Source organism: Amphiura filiformis, unplaced genomic scaffold (assembly GCF_039555335.1).
Source record: "Amphiura filiformis unplaced genomic scaffold, Afil_fr2py scaffold_64, whole genome shotgun sequence".
In the NCBI taxonomy this organism is placed as follows: domain Eukaryota; kingdom Metazoa; phylum Echinodermata; class Ophiuroidea; order Amphilepidida; family Amphiuridae; genus Amphiura; species Amphiura filiformis.
In genome coordinates this window covers 72,420-99,436 of record NW_027305528.1, presented here as the reverse complement: position 1 = coordinate 99,436, position 27,017 = coordinate 72,420, and the positions used below count along the sequence as shown (strand labels likewise).

General features: G+C 37.7%; 1 protein-coding gene across 1 annotated transcript in view; it reads left to right on the top strand.

The window, feature by feature from the left end:
- Positions 1-772: 772 nt before the first annotated feature.
- LOC140144576 (sodium-dependent multivitamin transporter-like) overlaps positions 773-27,017 on the top strand; it is a 36,825-nt gene continuing 10,580 nt past the window's right edge. The window contains exons 1-8 of the mRNA XM_072166395.1: positions 773-1,101; positions 10,593-10,738; positions 12,367-12,586; positions 20,262-20,379; positions 22,989-23,056; positions 23,695-23,849; positions 25,413-25,553; positions 26,310-26,395. Of these exons, the coding sequence (XP_072022496.1) occupies positions 10,614-10,738; positions 12,367-12,586; positions 20,262-20,379; positions 22,989-23,056; positions 23,695-23,849; positions 25,413-25,553; positions 26,310-26,395 (913 nt within the window). The 5' untranslated portion in view covers positions 773-1,101; positions 10,593-10,613. The remainder of the gene's footprint in view (positions 1,102-10,592; positions 10,739-12,366; positions 12,587-20,261; positions 20,380-22,988; positions 23,057-23,694; positions 23,850-25,412; positions 25,554-26,309; positions 26,396-27,017) is intronic.

Genomic DNA, 27,017 nt, shown 5'->3' with positions numbered 1-27,017 from the left:
TTATATGTCCCACTATAGGTTTGCGTGTTGTTTCATAAACCAGACTTCAACAAGTCGACAGAGATATAATTTCCCCTATTTGGGAAAGATGTGCAAATTTTCGCCGAGCGCATAATTTGTTTCAGGAATGGAGGGGTGGGGGCACCATTCTTTATCCTTTAGTTGACAAGAATTCTGTAATCTCATTGGTCAAACACCACTTGGATACATATCCGTATTACCTGTGTACTCCTTATTAATATACAGGCAGGTAATATTTCCCGTATTACCTGCGTAGTCCTAACACGCGCATCTGCGCAACATGTTCCGCGCAATATCCTAAGACTCGCTCGAATGTTCACAAAAGGTTTATCGTTATACCCCCTGTTTTTTCTCACGAAATACGGGAAAATATCTACGGTCTGGTGTAGTATTCCATGAAGCCGGACAAACAGGGGGTAACTAATAGTATCCTTGCCCCGGTCGCCACAACCCCTAGCTATGCCACTGTATTAGACATTTCAATAACACAAATCAGCACATTACACATTGTGTACCCACATATTGAATGAGTGTGATATATGTGGTGATAGATCATTGCACTCCAGATTGGTTATGTTGCAAATACAATTCCTTGATACATGTATTTCCAAAAAATATTTATTGATAATTGTTAATATGCAAAAACCAGATATTCTTAACACTCACCAAATAATGTGTCTTCCTTCTGGAGTGTCAGGTGACCGATTTGTGCACTCCTGCTATATAGCAGGAACCAGCATTGCCATTTCCATCAGTAAATTGAATAGTTAAACACGTAAAGGTAAAAATTACAATACGCATACAGGTAGTAGGCCTAGTGAATTCACTTGGTAGCTGATATTAATTCGCACAAATTGAATGGATTGATGAAACGATCGACCTTTTGGTAATTTATATGGATAGAGCATATGTCAAAGAAGCACCAGAGGAGAACGAAAGAAGAAAGGACATGCGCCATATAGGCAGTTAGGCATAGCATTACAGTGAGTAAGCACGCGAACGTATATTTTAGTAGCGGTTGATTTGATGATCTACGCAGGACACCCGGAATCATATTATTCGGCAGAAGAAACGTAATTGGTGAGTAGTATTTATAAAGTCTGCACAAAAAGTAACTCAGCTGTTATATATACGCCTATAGATTCAGAACTAATAATTGTTTTCACAATATTTCAACATAAAAAGAAGGATGATTTATTTATGCGCATTTTGATACCCCATTTGTCCAATTTTGATATAAAATTGGATCGGTTGAGCCCATATTTATTGGTCGAGCTATGAGTTTTAAAATATTGGACGAGACGTAGTCGAGTCCAATATTTTACAACTCATAGCGAGACCAATAAATATTGGGCGTAAAGCATCAATTTTATCATTATTATGTTTTGGATCCAATATTATCACAACTTGGATCCATCAAAACATAATAATGTTCAATATTGACAATACAGCAGTGTTTTGAAAGAAAAATACCCCAATTTAAAAGTTGCAGTTATTTGTATTGATTTGAAGTAAGCGCGAAGATAATGGTGGGCTTTACGTATTTACAGTGCTGGCATTATAACCATTGATCGCTGTAAACTGCAACATTTTAATTCGGGTATTTTTCTGTAAAAGCACTACTGTGTTGTTAATATTGAACGACATTTGACGAATGGGGTATCAAAATGCGTGTAAATAAATCATCCTTCTCTCTATGTTGAAATATTGTGAAAACAAATATTTGTTCTGAATATATAGGCGTATTTATAACAGCTGAGTTACTTTTTGTGCAGACTTTACTTCTTCAAGGTGCAGTTGATTTTACTGCCCACATACTCACCAGTGGTTTTTCTTAATTCGCAGTGCTCTTACGTACACATCATGTTTTAATATCAATGCATATTTTGTTTCAATTTAGGTAAATGATATTGTTTGTTTATTTGTTTGTTTGTTTGTTTGTTTACCCAGGTTGGTCCGTAAGGGACACATGCTAATCCATGGAAAATCCATGGACCGTTCCAAGCTCATACAATAAAAATGCACAAGCCTGGATAGCCAGTATAGGCGAGTTGTAGCCTATCTATTTTAGTAGTAGTTTCGAGAGCATTTCTAGGACACCCTGTATTTACAAGCAGGGATGCATCAAATGGATATAGCAGATTGATTTTTTAACGTTACGTATTGCTTACGTCCGTGTGCCATTAAATGGACAGTGATCCGGCCAGAAACATTAAAATTGTTATAGCCAATAACCTATTGTTATAGGTATGAAATACGCAAAGCCAAAATTACATTCACGAACAATATATCAATCATGAAAATTATTATACTTATGAAAGATTAAAATTTGTTCAATATATCAATCAGTACTTTAGTAGGCCTATCTTAAAGGGCTGCGTGCAATAATTATGAGCCAAATTGCATGTCAAAAATTGCTTCCCCCCTCTCGGCTATCCTAAAATCTATTTCCCCACTCTCGGCCTGCCAAACATGCCAAATTCTAGGGATCCAAATTGACAAACCTTGGTTTAGATATATATTACGAGGAAAATTTGAATTAAGCATTTCCGTAATGTTTTCCGAAGCCTTTATAGAGCGTTGTATTTAAAAAGCGCCCCATGAAAATCGCTTCCCCTTCTCGGCTCGTCAAAATTTCTTGGCCCCCAATTTGCCCTCCCACCAGGGCTCATAATTATTGCACAGCCCCTAATTACTGCAATCTTTATATAGTGGATACTCAACTAAAAGTTCTTATTGCTGGTCAGTTTCTCTGAAGTATTGCACCAGAGAGTTGATATTCTTGAGAGGGCACTCTATTCACGTGGTTTCTTTTCCAACGCTAAAAGATCACGAATTTTGGTGGTTTGCAAATGAAAAGTGTCCGCACTATCGATTGATTACGTAACTGTTATGAATAATTTATTAGGTTTTTCAATGCAATCGCCTCGACCCATTAATACATATAAGTACTTGGAATAACAATCCGGTGAGTTCACTGAACTACGCCCTAATACTGATGGAGTTTTAATGGAGTTTAATGGCGTTTCTCCTCTCCATACACAGATGAACAAATAAAATAGATGAAGGTCAACACGTATGACCTCCTATGTGACATGTTATATGTGATGTACACAAACCTGAATATCATAAAGAAAAGTATTCGTTTGTGCATATGAACTGCACATTTACGTTGTGCTAAATATTACTCATTATATATTATGACAAATATTGGTATTATGACAATACGGTATATACATTGTATATAAAACGACTAATAGATCCTACTATCATGGCGTCAGGTCAATGTTCATCATATCCCGTATGTTTCTTAAAATTCATTCATATTTGAGACAAATGCTGTGCTCATTTTATAGGTGCACAGGTAGATCCGTGTTTTTTTAAATTTTCATTTCTTTTTAATGAAAGAATTAAGGTTTTCCACTGCACGGGGCCACAAGGGTGATACTAATTTTAATGCTATATTTTCAAAACGAATACGTGTTCCCGGTTGGCTCTATAGCGATTTCACAGAAAAGGTATTTCTAGTACAATGCAGCGTCGGACTCTAGCTGAGAGCGTAGCCTAAGTCATTACGGACTCCAAGAAGGGCTCTCCATACACAAATGAACAAACACAAAGGAGGGTAGTCTCTTCCGTGACCAGCTTGATTTCGATGGAGCGGAACCAAATTGGCTGCGGAGGAGACGGGTCATTTTGCTATGCAAATTATTTAGTGTCGCAGCCCTGTATTGCACCTGTAAGATTAGTATCTTTGAAAAGAGCGGTATTGTTTTCAATCTATGATTGCAGTCATACACAGGTGATGAGTTCAACCTGCTTTTAGTGCAGGTCGATCAGTTCAAAAATTGTATTCATCTATTGCTATGATGATAGTTAATCCGATTATTACATCACTTCGACGGCGAATATAATATGTCTCATTTAGACCACTGTAGGCTTACGTAATCATTTGCGTACAAAATTCTGCACAGATGACAATATCTCTGACGGTGCTGTTATCACCGTTCACTACCGGTATCTTCCTTCAGGAGCAGTTTTCCATCCACTCTGCTCCACTTAGATTAGCATGTTGTCGTTTCAACGTATTGTTTCACAAACTAGACTTCAACAAGTCAACAGAAGAATTATTTCTCCTATTTGGGTTAAGATCCGTTCATACTACCACCGCATTTGTGATGCGTTGATTTGCGATGCGGTGCGTTGCCGCACTGCATCGTACTGCAAACTACTGCATTGCGATATCGCAATAAAGTTAAATACATTTTAACTTGGAAATGCGACGAGTTGTGTTGAGTTGCGGCAAAAAGTAATCGATATATCGGCATCGCAAAGCAAATGAGGTGGTAGTATGAACGGACCTTTAGATGTGTAAATTTTCGCACCGCGCACAATTGTTTCAGGAATGGGGAATCCTTTCTCCTGGGCGCCACAACCTCTTGCTACGCCAGTAATTTAGACATTTTAACAAAAACAAACAACAACCCACATATCTGTATCTACATATTGAATGGTTGTGTAGGTGGGAGAGCATTCCACTCCAGGATGTCATTCAAGCATTTCCTTGGCATTGATATTTCCAAAACAAAGTGTTGTGCAAAACCAGATATTCTTAATGAGGTAAAAATAGATAGACTCACCTATATACTTTGAATTTATCGTTTTTACTGAGTATTGTAATTTTATTATTGTGCTCTTTTAATTCTGTAGTATTAAATTGCATACCACAGCTGTTCTGATTTTAAAAATATATTTTTATTATGCTTGATGGTAAATATGTGTGTAGTAATTTTTTAAAACTCTATTGAACTGAATTCATTGTATTTTGATGTAACAATTTTTTGTGATTATGATGTTCCTTTTACTTGTTCCTTTTTAGTTATTTTATTTTTCCTATTATTATTTTATTGTCCACATACCCACCATCGGGTTTTGCTCCATTCGCCGTGCTCGTAGCAATTGAAACAGCAATATGGACTTTCCTCAGGCATGTCAGGATTGTCTCACAAAAATAAAACTCGTAGCAGATATACTGAATGATTCCAAGCACATGGTGGACACACACATGCACTATCGATGTCTGTATCAGTGGCGGCGCTACGGGAGGGGGAGGGGCAAGCAGGCGGCATAGGAAGCGCAACACGTGACGTACGAGGCTGGCGAAGATACAGGGCTGACAGCCCCATTCAAAATACACGGTTAGCAATTACAAATGGAAAATTAACATACTTGAAGTGTGGTACATGGTCGTACCCCGACGGTTTTAGAGTAAGATAATTTTGCTTTGACACCACATAACAAATTTAGAATTGTTTATGAAGATTTCATGATTATGTGTTAATCCAATGGCGACCTCAAAATTGGCGATATCGCTTCCATCACCGCCTGGGGGCCAAACGCTGCGGCCCGGTTGGTTACTCGAGTAAAAGGTCGCTGTCACATGAAACCTGTGTTGCGCCAACTCCACTGGCTGCCTGTCAAGAAGAGAATCATATTCAAAATTCTTCTCATTACCTTCAAGGCTATTCATGGGTTAGCACCTGATTACATCAAGGAAATCATTGTCATTCGAAAGCCAACTCGCCTTCTTCGCTCATCATCTGAATTGCTTCTGCAGCCTCCGCCAACTATCGCGCTCAAGACTGCTTCATACGGTTATCGCTCATTCTCTTCAGCCGCACCATCTCTTTGGAATCAACTACCATCATTCATTCGCAGTTCGCAATCTGTCGACCAATTCAAGACCAGCTTGAAAACCCATCTGTTCACGCTACCTGATTAATGTATATTGTTCCACCATGATATTGTTTATTTACCTAGCCGGGACACCGGCTAGGTCTTGTGATGCTATCGGATCTTTCTTTCTTCTTCTGGCAACAAAGCGTGACATTTTGCGTGACTTGCCACGTTTCGCCCTAGCTCTCTTATGCTTTGACAGATTTCAACCATACTTGAGCCAAATGACCACTGGACTAGGCCAAACCTTACATTTGACTTTAACCTGACTGTGACCTTTGACCTTGACCTTATGGTCAAAAATGTTGATTTCACAAAAAATGCTTCTCTTTCCACAAATTACATGCAATGATCATGTGACTCATGCATATGAATCAACATGTGGCAGTGCTTAAAACTTATTTAAAAAAATTGAGGTCAAAGGTCATTAAGGGGTCATTTCCGGTAAAAGTCTGAAAGATTTGTAAAAAATATTCAAAAAATCACTGTCTTTACAAATTATATAGCAGAGAGTCGCCATTAGCACACGTGCATCGCTACTAGCCAGGGTCTTTAGGATGCCTACAGTTCTGGGGTCAAAGGTCATTAAGGGGTTACTTCCGGTCAAAAACCAAAATTATCAAAAATGTTCAAAAAAAAATTTTATCTCAAAATGTAAACAGACCAGAGTGACATAAACTTCATATATGCATTAGTGTTACCCAATGTATGCACGGTATTTTTATTTTTTTTGTCAAAGGTCATTTAGACGTCATTTCCGGTTTTAAGCTAAATAACTTCAAGAATTTTTATCTCCATAACTAAGCATAGTAGATTTTTTTTATTTAAACTGTAACAATGCATTTTCGCGGTGTATATGAGGGTTTTTTTATATTGGGGTCAAAGGTCATTAAGGAGGTCAAAACGTCAAATTTGCAAAAAAATGTTTAAAATTACGGAACAGTAGCTGTATCTCAGCCTATGGAAGACGGATAAAGCCCCTACATGCTACAGTGAAGCACCATTAATGGTGTGAGATGTCCGTAATAGCCGGTCAAAGGTCAAACTTTAAGTTAAGACTGGCATTTCCGGCCCCGGCTAGGTCCAGATCTGTAACCAGATCTAGTTTGTTATTATATTGTGTTGAATTGACCCTGCCCATTTTTGTAAATTGCTGTTGCATTTACTGAGAGTGATTGTGCTGGTAACCTCTCCTCTCCAGGGTATTTCTACGTCTCACCGGTGCCGGTCACTTACTTTTGTTCCGTCGTGCAATTTTAACCCAGCCCAAATTGTTGGGAGTAGGTTGCTGTTGCGCCTACTAACCATTTCCATCATAGGGAGCAAGTTGCTGTTGCACTTGCTGAGAGAGAATGTGCTGGTAACCTCTCCTCTCCTGGGTCGCCAATTTTTAATTCTTGTTATTATTGTGCCGGTCACAGATCACTTTGTTTTTGCTCTTTTATATTGTATAATCTGCATTTACTGTATGTTGTTTGCTGATATATTATAAAATTATTTTATAAGAAAATGTGCCTTGTTATGACTTGGTTGGGTTATGCAGATCTCCGTTTCTTTTGTTTTGTTCTGAGCCTGAGTCCGTTTAGGGCCGGTTGCGGAGCGCTGCATGATCTGATTCTTGGAATCATTTTTGCTTATGAATGTCATTTTTAGCATGTTTAAAATAATTTTTTCTGTTGCTTTAGTTCACTGTGTTTGACATGCATATTTGTTTTGGTTCTTTAATGCCTCTTCTTGTACCAGTACTTGATTGGACTTGCATAGTAGCTCAGGGTGGTGGAGTGTTCTGCGTTTTGCCGGTACCTTGCGTCCGCTCTGTTTCCTCCCGGCTTGGTTCCCCACTTTGAGTTGCTGTGTGATTCCAATCTTGTACAACCATGTAATCGTTTGCCTTGCAATAGTGTGTATGTGTAATAGTATGTTAAGTTATTATGCTTTTAGATCTGTATTATAATATTTATTGTACTTGTTAGCTGATATAATATTTATATTTTTAATTATTGTGCCTTGGATCAAACTCGTATAAAATCTGATGGTTTTGCCATTATGCCGCCCTGTATTTTTCTCATGGTTGGATTATGTAGTTCTCCGTTTCCTTTTGTTGAGTTCTCTTCTGTGCCTCCGGCTGCGGAGCACTGCATAATCTGACTCTTGGAATCATTTTGCTTTTGATTTGATTCTTGTTTTTAACTTATTTAATTTTGTTAATGCATTGTTGTTGTTGCCATTATTATTTGTACTTGATTGGAGTTGCATAGTGACTCAGGGTGGTGGACTGGTCTGCGTCTTGCCGGCTCCTTGTTTTTGCTCTGTTTTCTTCTCCCGGCTCGGCTCCCCACCTAAGAGTTGCTGTGTGCTTCCAATCTTGTGCAATGTACCCTGTCATTTTCTTGCAATATTGTGTATGTGTAATAGTATGTTTAAGTTAGGCTATATATTGTTTTTAAATTTTTTGTTCCCTAGGTTTTATGTTTTGTAAAGCGCCCAGAGGCTATTTGCGTTGGGCGCTATATTAAATCTCTCATTATTATTATTATTATTTATCTTGACCCCAGTTTTTCCCCAGTTTTTAGGCAAAAACCCCCAAATTACGTAAATTTCTACTTTTTGTGGCATTTTTGAACAAAATGTGTACATTTTGCCCCCCTTAAATTCACTTTGCCCCCCAGTGCCCCCCCCCCCGAAAAAACAACAACATTTGGATAAGTGTCATAACATTCATTTCAACTTTCTTTCGATTTCTTCGGCGACATAAGCTCTATGTCGCCGACATTTCCAGCAAACATGATACAGCAAGTGCAGAGGATGATGCTGGGAAGTGCATTCCCAGCAAGTCTTGCGGTTAGCACAGCTGTGTGAGTGAACATGACACTACTGCCCGCCCACTGCATACACACGTGCATGGTTAAATTTGAATTTGGACAGATATATTTACAATAAGAACACCTTCAAAACGTTGGTCGATTTCACATTTTATGTTATCTACAGAAGGTGTAAATTATCCTTCATGCATACATCACTTTAAATCTGAAATCGACCAAGTAATAATGACACACGGGCAATTCTAAAACAATATCTTTTGCACAGAGTTAAATGGGACTTGAAAAGTAAAGTGGCAGTTGAAACTCTAGTGATAACACTTTTACAGTGCATGATGTGGTTTCCTTAAGGTTACACGAAGAAACGTATAAAAAACGTATAAAAGACGTATCAAGTTGTTCTCTAAAACCGCGTTTTCTCAGCAATCAAATATCGCAGTGAGTCAAATGTTGGTGCATGGATGTATCTTAACATTATTTTTGTGTGTTTGTACCAATTTTTAGAATCCGTTTGAAAATCCTTCGTTTAAATCATTTTTACGCACCATGTTCACAAGATCAAAAACACGTTCCATGCAGTTTTTTTCAAATATTCGCTCCGTATAAAACCACGCCGAGTGATTGTTTTCTCCTTTTTTGTATTGTTCTACAAATCGACCAAAGAAATAATGTTGCCATGGGGAAGAACCAAATACAGTACCGATTAAATTTTATTAGCCCGTTTTTGGGAACAATTTTCGAGAATCTTGTACCACGAAACACTGTTATGTTACATTATCGATATCTGGATTGTGGAACGTTAATTTTGATTTCTAACTGCCTACATTATTTCTCAAAAGTATGACGATTCCTTTACCATTTGAATTTCACTCCAAATTTAAGCTACTTTTGCAAAAATCGAGGTTTTCCGCCATCGATACCACCGAGATTTACAGCGGTGATGAGATTGTTTATCATAAGAGCCTGGTATGCACTATTCCATAATAGTCAGTTTGATATCAATCGGTTTCACAGATCACTCAGTAGCTCAATCGGTTAGCGCGCAGGACTCACGTTCGACTATATAATACTTTAGTTTTGAGCTGGAGAACTCTGGTACGTGTTCGAGTCCCTATGTGGTCCATTCCATCTATTTTATTTTATTTTTCTCTCACTTTTTTCTTTTTTTCTTCTTCGTTTCTTTCTTTCTGACTGCAGCGATTGATTGTTTTTGCCCGTTTTTTTTTCATTATATAATTCAGGAATTTTTAGGCTATACTAGTCTAATAGGCGCGGCCTATGAATATATTTTTACAAATTAGATTAACAAAATATTGGTTGTTGGTTTTGTTACTGTTGTTGTAGTTATTGTTGTAGGCATATATATTGCATAATCAGGGTATAAATAGGCATACTGGGCCTATTATAGCCTATAGAAGCATTGATTTATTTCACGACAGATATCATCCAGGATAATTTTAAAAATTGAAAATTTAGAAAATCCAAAGGAAAATTGCCGAAAACGGCTGCCCACAATCACCCCCCTCCCACATCAGCCGATATGGTCCTATCATGGTCGCCCCTTCCCGATCCCTGTAACATATAGGATGACTCACGAGCCGCGGTTTGTCCGTGGCCCTAGTTCAGATTGATACACTATTGTACGCGTGAGTTCATTCTTTTCTGCATGGCTGTTTCCATTATTAACTTACGCCCCTCTGGAATCAAGCCTTGAAAATCAATTGTATTTAACCTTAAATCATCCTCTGCAGCAAGTGGTTCCATGCCAGTGCAATTTTCAGTAATGTCAGTAAAGTAACCGTTGGGATATTAACATGTCAATAGAGTCGAGTAGAAATCATGTATGTAGTTTTGATTCATTTTGATGGACAAATGTTCAAGATATGACCATGTGAAAAATTATACGTTTCTTTTTAGCCCAGTTTAGTATACATGTATTATTCTCAAGGTATTTATATTTCCTGACAATATGTGGTTTGAAGATATCTTATTATAGTTCATTTCCTTTATTTCTAGTATCAACCAAGCCTTCCTATCATGTCCGATGCCATTTACCCGCTCGGTGTAGTAGACTACATCGTATTTGCGCTATTTCTTGTTATTTCAACTTTGACTGGGCTCTACCATGGTTGTACTAAGGGTGGCCAAAAAACTATCAATAGGTATGTAAACTCTTGTCTTTCAACTTTGAATTGCTGGTCGATCTTCACAGAGGATTAGGGAACAAACCAAATGATAGTGATCCTGAACCATCTTCCAAACACCGATGCTTTAATATTTCCAACTTGCTGTTTAGTAAGTTAAAAATTGACTTTCAGAGCATTTGGAACTTTTGTCCGTACATTGTGTATCAAAATGATTGGTACCCATCAGTTTTGTTGTTAAATGAAACACCTGCTTCTTCCAAATTCAACATTAGATCTTCCTGAAATGAATACTATTGATTGTGTAAACGACCTTTTATATAACAAAATTCAACAAACAAGGTGGATGTTTTACTGCATTTTGATGTGCGTTCTTGGCCATGCTCGCTGGATACTGATGGGTACCAATCATTTTGATACACCCTGTATTCATTGTCCTTGTTTCACGGTCAGTGGTTTTCGGAACAATAACACGATATCTGGTTATTATATTGTTAAAATGATCCAATGAGATATAACTGACGTTCATTATACATATGACCTTGGCCTATAGAATATAGATGGATTTGATTTGATAGGAAATGACACCAAAAACCCAACAAATTAAGAATTAAAACCCTAAATGGGCACTCTATGGATATCATCATAATATAGGCTACATTGTATTTGTATTGATTTTATAGCGTCTCTGAAAATAGTATCAAACTAAAAAAATATCCTAAAAAGGTATGATATTCCGGGCTGAAATTGAGCTCTTTATTGTGGCCAAAATAGACAAAAGTGCCACAAAAACGTCTCTTAAATATTCCGGGACCCTTCAGCAGGCCCGGCCCTGCGTAGTCTTTGTCAAAGACGACTCACGATCCTTGCCGAGGGGAGGGGAGCGGCGAAGCCGCGACAGCTCGCCGCGAAGCGGCGAGCGCGGCGAGCGCAACATCCGGTCGCCGCCTGCGCAGTTCGAACGATAGTAAAAAGACGTCCAACCAATCGCCAAATCGTGATTACCAGCCTGCTTATTATGGATGGTTGTTTTGGGACCGTTTTTTTTTGCCCCATGAAATCTAAAAAGCGGGGACCCCTAAACCGGGAACCACAACGCAATCATCCCCTTTAATATATGTTGTTCTTTGGAGTCCCCTTTTTCCAGACATCTGAGATATACCTAAACAATGGCGGATCAAGACGTTCAAAGTTGTGGTTTCAATTAGTTAAAATAATCAACTTTGTATGTTTTTGTTAAATTTGAGAAAGTGTAAGAAAATGTTTAAACATTGGAAATGCTGGAACTTTATTTATCGTTTCTACACATGCTATACGGGTAACCCTATGCATGCCATGCCAATTGTTCGGTTTAATTAATATGTGACACGAACTGATCCATGGAGACCAAAGGTGGTGAATTTGAAATTGAGATAAAGGCAAAAATATGGAGTAAAAAACAATAAAATACATAAGAAAATAGACTTCACAAAACTTCAGAACTTTAGAACCAAGTATGCTAGACCTTTGGTGTTCTCAGGATGTTTGTTGAAACCTAATGTTAGTATAGGTATCAATTAATATCTTTCAAAAAATGCCTCTTTTGGCCTCTATGGCTAGATCGTGTTCAATGTTTATTGACATACACACCATCTTTACTAATACAGATTCCTCTTGGCGGATCGCAGCGTCTTCAGTATTCCAGTTGCTATGACTTTATTAGCATCGTTCGTATCACCAATATCACTTCTTGGTACTCCTGCTGAGACATTTGTTCACGGGGGATTGTATTTCAATGCCATATTTGGTTACATTCTGTTATATTCATCAATAGCAATAATATTTGTCCCCGTGTTTTATGACTTGCAAATCACTAGTGCGTATGAGGTGAGTGATGTTATTAACATTGAAATAAGGCCAAACAAATGTTTGCTTGCCTCCACCGACCGATCTAAAATTGGCCAAAATCAGGTCAGCCCTTTTTTACCTAGCTGGGGGGTTTACACACCCCAGCTAGGTACTGTAATGCTCTCCGATTCTTACCTAGCCGGGACACCGGCTAGGTCTTGTGATGCTATCGGATCTTTCTTCTTACCTAGCCGGGACACCGGCTAGGTCTTGAAATGCTACCGGATCTTTCTTTCTTCTGGCAACAAATTTCAAAATGCTTCTTCCCTTACATGTTACATCCTACAATGACGTCACTTGCACATATGCATCGTCTATATCCAGTGTCTATAGGGTGTTCACAGATTTGGGGTCAAAGGTCACTAAGGGGTCATTTCCGGTATAAAACCAAATATCTTCAAAATGCTTCTTCTTCCACAAATTACATGTGATGGTGACATGCTTAGATCATGTGATTTGACTTTGGTCGGTGTCTATAGGGTGTTCACAGATAAGGGGTCAAAGGTCATTAAGGGGTCATTTCGGTTTTAAGCTAAATAACTTCAAGAATTTTTATCTCCATAATTAAGCATAGTAGATTTTTTTAATTTAAACTGTAACAATGCATTTTCTCGGTGTATATGAGGTTTTTTTATATTGGGGTCAAAGGTCATTAAGGAGGTCAAAACGTCAAATTTGCAAAAAATATTTAAAATTACGGAAAAGTAGCTGTATCTCAGCCTATGGAAGACGGATAAAGCCCCTACATGCTACAGTGATGCACCATTAATGGTGTGAGATGTCCATAATAGCCGGTCAAAGGTCAAACTTTAAGTTAAGACTGGCATTTCCGGCCCTGGCTAGGTCCAGATCTGTAACCAGATCTAGTTACCTAGCCGGGACACCGGCTAGGTCTTGTGATGCTATCGGATCTTTACACAGCCGTGACGTTAGTCACGGCTGTGTCTTTTTTCTTACAGGTTCTTTCTTCTTCTTTCTTCTTCTTCTTCTTCTTTCTGCCGACCACTACATTTGCTCTAGCACTTACATGCTTACACCGATTTTGACCTAACTTGGTCACAACCATCATTGACCATGCCCCTACATGTCATATGAAACTCGTGGGGTCAAAGGTCACGCAGGGGTCATAGGGGTCAAAAACGTGATTTCAACTCAAAATGCTTCTTCTCTCACAGATTACGTAGGAGTTACACCACTTGCACACATGCATTGTTATTATCCAGTGTCTATGGGGTCCTCACAGATTTGGGGTCAAAGGTCATTAAGGGGTCACTTCCGGTATAAAACGAAAAAACTTCAAAATTTTTTATTTGCTAAGAAAAACATAGGACAGTAAAGATATGTTCACACATAAATTGTTGTTACCCTGTGTATATGTGGTATTTTTTTATTTAGTGTCAAAGGTCATTAAGGGCCACTTCCGGTATAAAACGAAATACCTTTAAAATGCTTCTTCTCCCTCAAATTACGTAGGACAGTGACACCACTTGCACACATGCATTGTTATTACCCAGTGTCTATGGGGTCCTCACAGATTTGGGGTCAAAGGTCATTAAGGGGTCACTTCCGGTATAAAACGAAAAATCTTCAAACAATTTTTATTTGCTAATTAAACCATAGGAGAGTAACGGTATGATCACACATGAATTGTGGTTACCCAATTCATATGTGTTTTTTTTTATTTGGGTCAAAGGTCATTAAGGGGTCCCTTCCGGTCTGAGACGAAAAACCTTCAAAATGCCCCTTCTGCCACAAATAACATAGCAAAGTGGTGCCACGTGCACCCATGCATTGACATTAGCCAATGTCTATGGGCGTTTTCATATATTCTGGGGTCAAAGGTCATTAAGGGGTCACAACACGGCTGTGTTCGTGGTCTTAGACCACAGCTAATTCTTTCTTCTTCTGGCAACAAAGCGTGACATTTTGCGTGACTTGCCACGTTTCGCCCTAGCTCTCTTATGCTTTGACAGAGTTCAACCATACTTGAGCCAAATGACCACTGGACTAGGCCAAACCTTACATTTGACTTTAACCTGACTGTGACCTTTGACCTTGACCTTATGGTCAAAAATGTTGAAAAAAAAAAAATGCTTCTCTTTCCACAAATTACATGCAATGATCATGTGACTCATGCATATGAATCAACATGTGGCAGTGCTTAAAACTTATTTTAAAAAATTGAGGTCAAAGGTCATTAAGGGGTCATTTCCGGTAAAAGTCTGAAAAATTTGTAAAAAATATTCAAAAATCACTGTCTTTACAAATTACATAGCAGAGAGTCGCCATTAGCACACATGCATCGCTACTAGCCAGGGTCTTTAGGATGCCTACAGTTCTGGGGTCAAAGGTCATTAAGGGGTTACTTCCGGTCAAAAACCAAAATTATCAAAAATGTTCAAAAAAATTTTATCTCAAAATGTAAACAGACCAGAGTGACATAAACTTCATATATGCATTAGTGTTACCCAATGTATGCACGATATTTTTATTTTTTTTGTCAAAGGTCATTTAGACGTCATTTCCGGTTTTAAGCTAAATAACTTCAAGAATTTTTATCTCCATAACTAAGCATAGCAGATTTTTTTAATTTAAACTGTAACAATGCATTTTCGCGGTGTATATGAGGTTTTTTTATATTGGGGTCAAAGGTCATTAAGGAGGTCAAAACGTCAAATTTGCAAAAGAATGTTTAAAATTACGGAACAGTAGCTGTATCTCAGCCTATGGAAGACGGATAAAGCCCCTACATGCTACAGTGAAGCACCATTAATGGTGTGAGATGTCCGTAATAGCCGGTCAAAGGTCAAACTTTAAGTTAAGACTGGCATTTCCGGCCCCGACTAGGTCCAGATCTGTAACCAGATCTAGTTACCTAGCCGGGACACCGGCTAGGTCTTGTGATGCTATCGGATCTTTCTTCGTCTTCTTTCTTCTGGCAACAAATTTCAAAATGCTTCTTCTCCTACATGTTACATCCTACAATGACGTCACTTGCACATATGCATCGGCTATATCCAGTGTCTATAGGATATTCACAAATTTGGGGTCAAAGGTCATTAAGGGTTCATATCCGGTATAAAACCAAATATCTTCAAAATGCTTCTTCTGCCACAAATTACATAGTACGATAATGTCACTTACACATATGCATCGGCTATTACAGGTACACAAAAGTTATTCTCCGATTTTGGGTCAAAGGTCATTAAGGGGTCATTTCCGGTCTGAAAGCTAAAAATATTCAAAAAATCACTGTTGTTACAAATTACATAGCAGAGTGTTGTCATTAGCACACATGCATTGTTACTAACCAGGGTCTTTGGGGTGTCTACAGTTTTGGGGTCAAAGGTCATTAAGGGGTCGCTTCCGGTCAAAAACCAAAAATCATCAAATATTTTAATTTTTTTATATCTCAAAACGTAACCAGACCAGAGTGACATAAACTTCATATATGCATTAGTGTTACCCGATGTATGTACGGTATTTTTATTTTGTTGGTCAAAGGTCATTTAGACGTCATTTCCGGTTTTAAGCTAAATAACTTTAAGAATTTTTATCTCCATAACTAAGCATAGTAGATTGTTTAAATTTAAACTGTAACAATGCATTTTCTTGGTGTATATATGGTTTTTTTTTATATTGGGGTCAAAGGTCATTAAGGAGGTCAAAACGTCAAATTTGCATTTTTTTTTAAATTACGGAAAAGTAGCTGTATCTCAGCCTATATGGAACACAGATAAAGCCCCTACATGCTACAGTGATGCACCGTTGGTGTGAGATGTCCATAATAGCCGGTCAAAGGTCAAACTTTAAGTTAAGACTGGCATTTCCGGCCTGGCTAGGTCCAGATCTGTAACCAGATCTAGTTCTTCTTCTTTCTTTCTTTCTTTCTTCTGGCAACAAATTTCAAAATGCTTCTTCTCCTACATGTTACATCCTACAATGACGTCACTTGCACATATGCATCGGCTATATCCAGTGTCTATAGGATATTCACAAATTTGGGGTCAAAGGTCATTAAGGGGTCATTTCCGGTATAAAACCAAATATCTTCAAAATGCTTCTTCTCCTACATGTTACATCCTACAATGACGTCACTTACACATATGTATCGGCTATATCCAGTGCCTATAAATTATTCACAGAATTTGGGTCAAAGGTCATTAAGGGGGTCATTTCCGGTCTGAAAGCTAAAAATATTCAAAAAATCACTGTTTTTACAAATTACATAGCAGAGTGTTGTCATTAGCACACATGCATTGCTACCAACTAGGGTCTTTGGGGTGTCTACAGTTTTGGGGTCAAATGTCATTAAGGGGTCGCTTCCGGTCAAAACCAAAAATCATCAAATATGTTCATTTTTTAAAATCTCAAAACGTAACCAGACCAGAGTTGCATAAACTTCATATATGCATTAGTGTTACCCGATGTGTGCACGGTATTTTAATTTTTTCGGTCAAAGGTCATTTAGACGTCATTTCCGGTTTTAAGCTAAATAACTTCAAGAATTTTTATCTCCATAACTAAGCATAGTAGATTTTTTTAATTTAAACTGTAACAATGCATTTTCGTGGTGTATATGTGGTTTTTTTTGTATTGGGGTCTAAGGTCATTAAGGAGGTCAAAACGTCAAATTTGCAAAAAAATGTTTAAAATTGCGGAAAAGTAGCTATATCTCAGCCTATGGAAGACGGATAAAGCCCCTACATGCAACAGTGATGCACCATTAATGGTGTGAGATGTCCATAAACTTTAAGACTGGCATTTCCGGCTCCGGCTAGGTCCAGATCTGTAACCAGATCTAGTTTCTTCTGCTTCTTTCTTTCTTCTGGCAACAAATTTCAAAATGCTTCTTCTCCTACATGTTACATCCTACAATGACGTCACTTGCACATATGCATCGGCTATATCCAGTGTCTATAGGATATTCACAAATTTGGGGTCAAAGGTCATTAAGGGGTCATTTCCGGTATAAAACGAAATATCTTCAAAATGCTTCTTCTGCCACAAATTACATAGTACTATGATGTCACTTACACATATGCATCGGCTATATCCAGTGCCTATAAGTTATTCACAGAATTTGGGTCAAGGGTCATTAAGGGGTAATTTCCGGTCTGAAAGCTAAAAATATTCAAAAAATCACTGCTTTTACAAATTACATAGCAGAGTGTTGTCATTGGCACACATGCATTGCTACTACCAACCAGGGTCTTTGGGGTGTCTACAGTTTTGGGGTCAAAGGTCATTAAGGGGTCGCTTCCGGTCAAAACCAAAAATCATCAAATATTTTCTTTTTTTTTAATCTCAAAACGTAACCAGACCAGAGTGACATAAACTTCATACATGCATTAGTGTTACCCGATGTATGTACGGTATTTTTATTTTTTGTTTAAAGGTCATTTAGACGTCATTTCCGGTTTTAAGCTAAATAACTTTAAGAATTTTTATCTCCATAACTAAGCATAGTAGATTTTTTTTATTTAAACTGTAACAATGCATTTTCTTGGTGTATATGAGGTTTTTTTTACATTGGGGTCAAAGGTCATTAAGGAGGTCAAAACGTCAAATTTGCAAAAAAATGTTTAAAATTACGGAAAAGTAGCTGTATCTCAGCCTATGGAAGACGGATAAAGCCCCTACATGCTACAGTGATGCACCATTAATGGTGTGAGATGTTCATAATAGCCGGTCAAAGGTCAAACTTTAAGTTAAGACTGGCATTTCCGGCCCCGGCTAGGTCCAGATCTGTAACCAGATCTAGTTCTTTCTTTCTTTCTTCTTCTTCTGGCAACAAACTTCAAAATGCTTCTCCTCCTACATGTTACACCCTACAATTACGTAACTTGCACATATGTATCGCCTATATCCAGTGCCCATATGGTGCAAACAGAATTGGGATCAAAGGTCATTAAAGGGCATTTTCGGTATATAACCAAATATCTTCAAAATGCTTCTTCTGCCACATATTACATAGCACAATGACGTTACTTACACATGTGCATCGGCTTTACCCAGTGCCCATACCTTGCACACAGAATTGGGGTCAAAGGTCATTAAGGGGGTAACATCTTACAATTGCATTATCTGGACATCTGTAAGGAGTATGGGGCTCAAACTCGATACAATAAATCTCATGACCAGGGGAACATTTTGCGGGGGTCAGGTCAAAGGTCATGCAGAGGTCAAATTTTAGAAACGCATTTCCTGGACATCTGTAAGGGGTACGGAGCTCAATCTTGGTGACAACAAACTTAATGATCAGGGGAACATGTTTGAACACTTTGCAGGGGTCAGGTCAAAGGTTATCTGGGGTCAAATCTTTATAACTTCATTTTCTGGATATCTGCAAGGGGTATGGGGCTCAAACTCAGTGACAACAAATCTCATGACCAGGGGAACATTTTGCAGGGGTCAGGTCAAAGGTCATGTAGAGGTCAAATTTTCTAAATGCATTTTCTGGACATCTGTTAGGGGTACGGGGCTCAAACTCCACAACAACAAACTTACTGACCTGGGGAACATTTTGGAACACTGTGCAAGGGTCATGTCAAAGGTCATCTGGGGTCAAATCGTAGAATTTCATTTTCTGGATATCTGTAAGAGGTACGGGGCTCAAACATGGTGACAACAAACCTCAAGACCAGGGGAACATTATGGAATATCATGCATAGGTCAGGTCAAAGGTCATCTGGGGTCAAATCTTAGAATTGAATTTTTTGGACATCTGTTAGGAGTACGGGACTCAAACTCGGTGAAAACAAACCCCATGACCAGGGGAGCATTTTTGGAACATTTTGTAGGGGTCAGATACCTCCACAACACCAACATGCCCCAGCTAGGTTTGTGGTCTATGACCACCATTTGCCACTAGTTCCTTCTAGTTTTTAGTTAATAATTTGAATGGGTGTATATTACTTTTTTTGTGTCTAAATTTCATTTTAAAGCTACATTTGGCCATCAACATTTTTCTTGAGAAGAAAATTCTAACATTTATAACTATCCATTTATGCTTTTCAATAGACGTAAGTATGCAGTTGTTCTAATTGAATCAATTTCTATGGTGTATCTTGCGTATTGAAGTGAAGTATGTGTATTTCCAAAAGACCAATGTTCATTGCCTGTAGAGGTGATGTAATAATCGGATGAACTACTATAGCAATAGATGAATACAATTTTTGACTATATCGCCATACACTGGTACGTTCACGCGGTACCTATGCATTGCTATGCTGATCACTCGCACCTTTAAATGAGATCAGTATCCATTAAAAAGAGTGGTATTATATTCAATCTATTGCTATAATTATATTGTATTCATTTATTGCTATAGTAGTTAATCCGATTTATTGCGTCACTTCTACAGCATTTACAGTAGTGAGTCATTAAAAGAAAAAAATCTTTTTTCGACCGACCGACCCACCCCAAAAATCTCACTGGAGTGCAAGAAAATAATTGTTTATTTATCTTGGCCTAATTGAAGGCCAGGATTAAACATAAAAAAATAGATACTGATTGCTATTCTTCTCAAAGCGGGAAAAAATAGGGCACCCCCCCCCAATTTCGTTAAAAACCAAAAACGTCCCTTTGGGGTAAGTAATTGCATGTATTATCAAACCTATTTGATCATTTGCTTCATTTTTGCTTTATCCAGTATCTTCAAATGCGGTTCGATGTTGTTTTGCGCATATTAGGTGCAGCGGTCTTTATATTGCAAACAACGATGTATATGGCAATCGTTACGTATTCACCAGCTCTGGCAATTGAAATTGGTAAGTGAGTAGTATTAAGTGTGCCCATGATTTTTTCAAACAATTTTGCTATTTTTAGAAGGAAGACAATAAAATTAATAAGAAACAAAGAAACAAAAAGACACAAATTAAAATAGGAAATTAAGATTATACTATGATCAGCTCTTAATAGGCGGGAATTAATCGGTTTTTTGTTACATGATGCAGTCATGGTCCATGGCAAAGGCGATTCGACCTTTGTGGCATTAAACCCAGTTAACAGGAAATTAATCCAGTAAATCGATTCAGTAAAGCAAATAAGCTCATGCATTCGATCACTAACGGCAACCAGCTTCGGTCGATTACCCCAGCTGCAGCGTGTGTAAACTCTAATTTGCATAGAGGCTGTACGTGAAATTATTGATTGGCTCCAAACAAAGGATTTGAACCGGTGCACGTAATCATGGCGCAGTGCAGTCCATTCAATCAAATGTTGTCATCAACCTATTTGATCGCAGTGCATTGTTATGTGTGTGAGACGAACTGTCGCGGTTGATTGCAATCAAACAAACGATGTCTTATGTATTACTTTGTTCCGTGATGAAAATCGTGATGTTTTATTTAATCACTCTCGAAAAATGTATTTCTTTTGTAGGCCTATTACTTTGTTTTGTGATGAAAATCGTCATGTTTTATTTCATCACGCTTTAAAACAAACGATTTCTCATGTATTACTTTGTTTCGTGATGACAATTTTGATGTTTTATTTCATCACTCACGAAAAATTGATTTCTTATGTATTACTTTGTTTCGGGATGAAAATCGTGATGTTTTATTTCATCATCACGCTCTAAAACAAACGATTTCTTATGCATTATATTTGTTTTGTGATGAAAATCGTGATGTCTTATTTCATCACGCTCTAAACAATAATTATAGTTACATGCATTTCAAGAAAAAAATCTTATTAAAACGGTAGGCCCTATGTTGTTTAGAAAAAATGTAGAAAGTGATGATGATGATGATGATGATGATGATGATGATGATGATGATGATGATGTCTCCAAAAGTGTCCCGGTTGGTTTTGCTTGCCCTAAATCGTGCGTATCTATTAATAAGGCACTTCAATAATCAATAATCAGTCCCGTGACGGCCTCCACTAACTAGCTACTAACTTGGGTTTATGGGCGCTGATATTTCATGTTCACTGTCACTTATTTATCAGAAAAGTGCGACCCTTTGTCAATCACCTACAGTACCCAATTTCGGCATACTATATAAGAAACTCATCATGATGATTGCCAGAGAATAGTTAAGATGTAGCTTGTACCGTTTTTTGTGGCATCCTTCAGAAGTGAGCGGTCCGATACCAATATTTTCGGTCAAATCTCCATTCAATTAACACGGGGAGTTGGCTAGCTATGCCTTGCCCTCACTCATATTTTACAAAAGTGCGACTATTTCTGAACATCTAACCTAGCTGTAATTTTAGGTCATGTTAGAGAAATATATTTGCTAGAAGTTTGGAGAATAGCTAACATATTGGCTGGTTATTTTTCACACAGTGATGTTAACTAGGCAAGTGCCCATTCTTGCAACGTACATCATTTGTAGGGGTCACGCGTCAATGGTGAGAGCACTGTGTATTGTGTATAGGAAAACGGACAGTAACTGCAGTATGACTGCGCGAGTCAATAAAGTTCCAACTTACGCACGCGTAAATTCACAAAAGCACGAGTCATTCACGCAAAACGCAAAGCGCAGTTCGCGTAGGTGCTGCGCCTAGCTGTGTGTACGCCATTCTGTATCAATCCACGATGTTATGAGTCCCGCCTATTTAGAGCTGATCAGAGTATAGAATGTTTTTGTTAAATCTAAGAGTTTAGTGCCAGACAAAACTATCAATTTCGGACTATTTTGACATCTTAACTGCTAAATTGTAAGTATATAAAAGTACACATATTTAGAATGGAAAAGTCTCGACCAATCCATCTGTGAGGTCAAATTTAGGCAAAAATGCTCATTTTGAAGACAATTCCCGAAAAGAAACCCCGTTTTAAATTACCCCAACTTTATTTTCGGGAAACGTAACAAAAACGCTTTTTTATTAATTTTTAAAACTAGGACCTGTTTTTTATTTTATTTTGATGGATTTTGGTCAAAATTTTCAACCATTTTGATTAATGACGATAACCAACCGATGTATTCTATGAGGCTCCCGCAATGGGTATAGATTACCCACGAGCACGAAATCTCACTTCATTCTTTGCCATAAAAATAGACAAGCATTCACTGCAGTTTTACACTAACATTAAAATGTGTTTTTAAACAACACACATTTATGCGTTCTTGTCCAATCAGGCGATGTTTTATTATCTTTAAAGGGAGGACATGTACAGGTGTTCATTTTATGATCACGTTTCATGAGTATGTATTCATGATCACGTACCTCACAATACCCTACTGTTTGGTTACACACCGTTACATTTTATGATATTATATCGTATCAACACAGCTGTGTTTTTTTTATTTAGAGGTTAAAGCACTGTCAGATGTTGTCAGTGAATAATTTTCAGATTTGCATACAATGTATGATATAAAATGATGCACAATTTATATAAACCTGTATGTCTACTTTTATCCATACCCAGTGACTGGCTTTGCCCTTTGGAAAACTATTCTAATAACTGCATCAGTCGTAACTCTTTATACAACTTTGGTAAGTTCGTTTTTGAACAATTGGCAAACAACGACTATACATTACAGGTCAATCTCGATAGGATTTCGGTTCTTAATTAGTACTTCTAAGAAACATTTCTGATAAGTGCTTTGATCTTGTTTCAGCCCTTTCGAGCTTTTGATTCATCAAGTACATTTTGTTTGTCCTAAACTACTTTGGAGTCAATCAACCTAAACGGTTGTCTATACTGGATTGATTGATCGGTCCATAATCGATTTATCAATAATCAATAATCGATGCACCAGTATTCAATAACCAATCAATGATAGTACCTGATGCCGAATTCGACTACCTTTATTCCGCCGGAAAAGTCCAAACCCCAGCTCTATTGGGTACCTGTGTTAACATGCTTATGACCATGATGATTGAAATCGAGATCAACAAGTAATGACCTACCCTCTCGGTAAACTTCATCGTATAAATGATGGCGTCAAATATATCAGAGTCACAATGCGAACAAAACGCAGTTATATAAGATTTACAAACTTTATGCACTGATAATCAGAAGACAGATTGTTCGTTATTTATAATTATTTTTCAGTTATTTTGAATTTCATAATAACATGCGAAAACAATGATTTTTTTCTGCAAAACAATGTTTGTTAACTCTTATACAGGGTGGCATGAAAGGTGTGATCTGGACAGATGTGTTTATGTTCTGTGTTATGTTCGGTACCACCCTGTTAGTCATTATCGTGGGGTGCATCCAGGTAGGAGGGATCCTGCCAGTGTGGGAGATTAACAAGCAAGATGGTCGTCTAAACATATTTTAGTATGTATCGCTTATTTCTTTAAAGGCTGTACAAGGGCGGTATCGTACCTACCATCAACATTTAAAGCAATATGATTGTAATCATGTGCGTGGAGATCCGTAAACTGGATAATCTGCATTTCCAGAATTGTATTAGGCCTATATATTAGATATATGTGTGTGAAAGGGATACATGTTGAATTCAGTGTAGGTAGCTAGGGGTGATGTGTGTGGGGTATGTTTGCATGTGGAGGTGAGGTGGTTCTGTAATCATAGTTATAGAGTACCGAAGTGATGAGGCATTTCAGCGTTTAGAATACCATGTATCGGTGGAGCATGATGAACAATATCCACAGTCCAAATTTGGTGGGAATCGGATCATGAGGGCCCGAGATATGGCCGCATGAATACCTAATTAGCCCCATTGAAATCAGTGTAAATTGGCCTGGTTCCAAACAATTATGAACCAGGTCAATTTACACTGATTTCAATGGGGCTAATTAGGTATTCATGTGGTCATATCTCGGCCCTCATGATCCGATTCCCACCAAATTTGACTGTGGATGTTTTTCATCATGTTCTACTGAAATATGGTAATGAAATGCTGAAATGCAAAAAAGAAAATTTTATGACGTCACACTTCGGTACTCTATACCGTACCCAACAGTATTCATATGCAAATTAACGAAACATGAACGGGAGAAGATTGAAGAGACGTGGTCCAATCTTTCATGTTATGTTTTCTATCTTAGACTGAGGTCTCCGATTAAAAACAATATATTTCCAAATTTTGAGTGTTTTAACAAGTTAAATATCTTGGACGTTAAATTTCACTGGAATAATGAGACAAATATGAGCTTTCTTCTGGGACCAAAATTTTGATGAATAAAAATGGAGGATGAGGCTGTCGATCGCGTCAAGGACCTTTAAACGTAATTATATGAATATGTTGATTTTAAGTGCGACATAATATATGAAAAGGATGATAAAAATTAATGTCCTATAAAATGCATGCTATGCAGCATCGAATATTGTAATTTCCCATTTTTATTTAGAGTCGGCAAATTTTACAGACGTCATCGGTCTAAATCCTCATTAAGTGGGGTTGGGTGTGGTATGGACAGTGACTTAGTCCAAGGGCCCGTGGAGCCTACATGCCGCCACATGCCAATAAAACAATAAATTTGGTTCTTTGATCATGTGGAGACGTTTGGTTAAATGTAGTCACAAGAAACAAAACTGTTGACGTAAAATCTTGTCAAAATCTATAAAATGTACATGCGCGTTTTTCTCTTCAAAAGCGAACACTTCCCTTTTTAAATTTTGAAACAGGTTGCCCATTGATTTGGAGGCGATTTTATTTCCAAAAAAAATGCCGAATTATTTAGGCTGTTGATACGAGTTTGCAAATACTATGCTCTAAAAGTTACCTACGCCACTGAGTGTAGGACGATGATACCACCGGAGCTGAATCATGAGCTGCAGCCCTTAATTACCGCTGTATAACCGTGTCCTCCCCTTTATAATTTAAACCTTTCCCTAAAGTGATTAATTTCATTTTGCTGGCAACATGTTACCTTACAGCTTCCCCTTTGATGTTACGGAGAGAACTACCTTCCCGTCTCTTGTTTTTGGTGGTTGGTTAACATTCATGCCACTGTGGGCTGTAAGTCAGACTTCAGTACAGAGAATGCTATCTGCAAAGACGCTGACGCAAGCAAAAATGTAAGTCGATTCACCTTTTTGGTAAAGCCTTCAATATATTCTTTCCTTCCGTCTCTAAAAGTCGGAAATATACATAGTAATGAGGTCAGTCATCACACCCCGGTTCACATTGCTGGTTGATATCTCCAAGTAGTGTGATTTCAATTTTTTTTTAATATACAAATGTAGTACAATAGGAAGAATTGATTTTCCAACCTGGAGTAATTCCCATGTAACTCATGCATTCTTGAATATTCATAAAGCAATGACCTCTGACAACCTGTTAAACAACGCATTGAATTTAAGATTCTCACTTTTGTTTTCAAATCACTAAATGGACTTGCACCGTCATATATCTCAGAACTTCTGCACACTTATATTCCTGGGCTTCTTTCAGCCAATCTTCATCTTCGTCAGGAACCACGATCTAGCAACTCTTTTGGCGACCGTTCTTTTGTCATTTGTGCTCCTAAACTTTGGAACAATCTACCAACTCACATTAAAAACTGTACTACTTTGGACTCTTTCTAAATCTTTGTTAAAACACATCTGTTTATTATGGCTTTTGCTGATCATAGTGTAGAATGTTTTTCTTAATATGGTACTTTGGTATATCTTCTGTATTTTGATCTATTCATCATGTTTCCCTTTGTGGTCATATTCCTGTTGTTGCGTAGTGAGCGGCTCTGACGGATACTTGCGCGTTATAAATTTCCATATTATTATTATTATTATTATTTCAAAAGATACATTACCGTCTTTCTTATGTTATTTCAGCTCCGTGTGGTTGAACTTACCCTTTGTGTCTTTAATCAAATTCCTTCAATGTTTTCAAGGATTAATGATGTATGCCTATTATTTTGGTAAGGATTTATATTACTGCTTTATGTGTTTACTATAATCTCGAACGTAAGGTGATGGTGTTTAATAACGTAAAGCATATTGTTTTCAATGTGTGGCTATACTTACAAGATCTGAACGACACATCTCGGGTTATTATAATAAACAAACAAACAAAATAATAATGTCATTTGAAAAATATAGAATACTACAATTAACGTCATTAAAATTAAAGAATTATTCTTAGCTGCTGTCGTGCATCTATCGTCTCATACGGGGACGACGTCATTTTCTTTTTGGCGTAAAACAACTCGGCGAAAATAACACGGTGTTATTTGTGACGATAGATGGCGTGTGACCATTAATAATACCCAGTAGCTTTTTTGTGAGTGGTGTAAAAATGCAGTTGCGCAAAACCAATTAAAATAATATAACATGAAAATCACAGTTTTATCACTTTCTTTACAGTAATTGACAAAACAACTTGCAGAATATTGTTAGGCAAACGTGTGATTGGTTTGAAGCACCAAGTGGAATGGTCCCTATGATCTCCTGATCTTACACATCAGGATCTGACATCCAAGGTTTCTCCTGCAGACCTGGATGAACTCCAGACACACATGCATAATTGCACAAGTTGATATG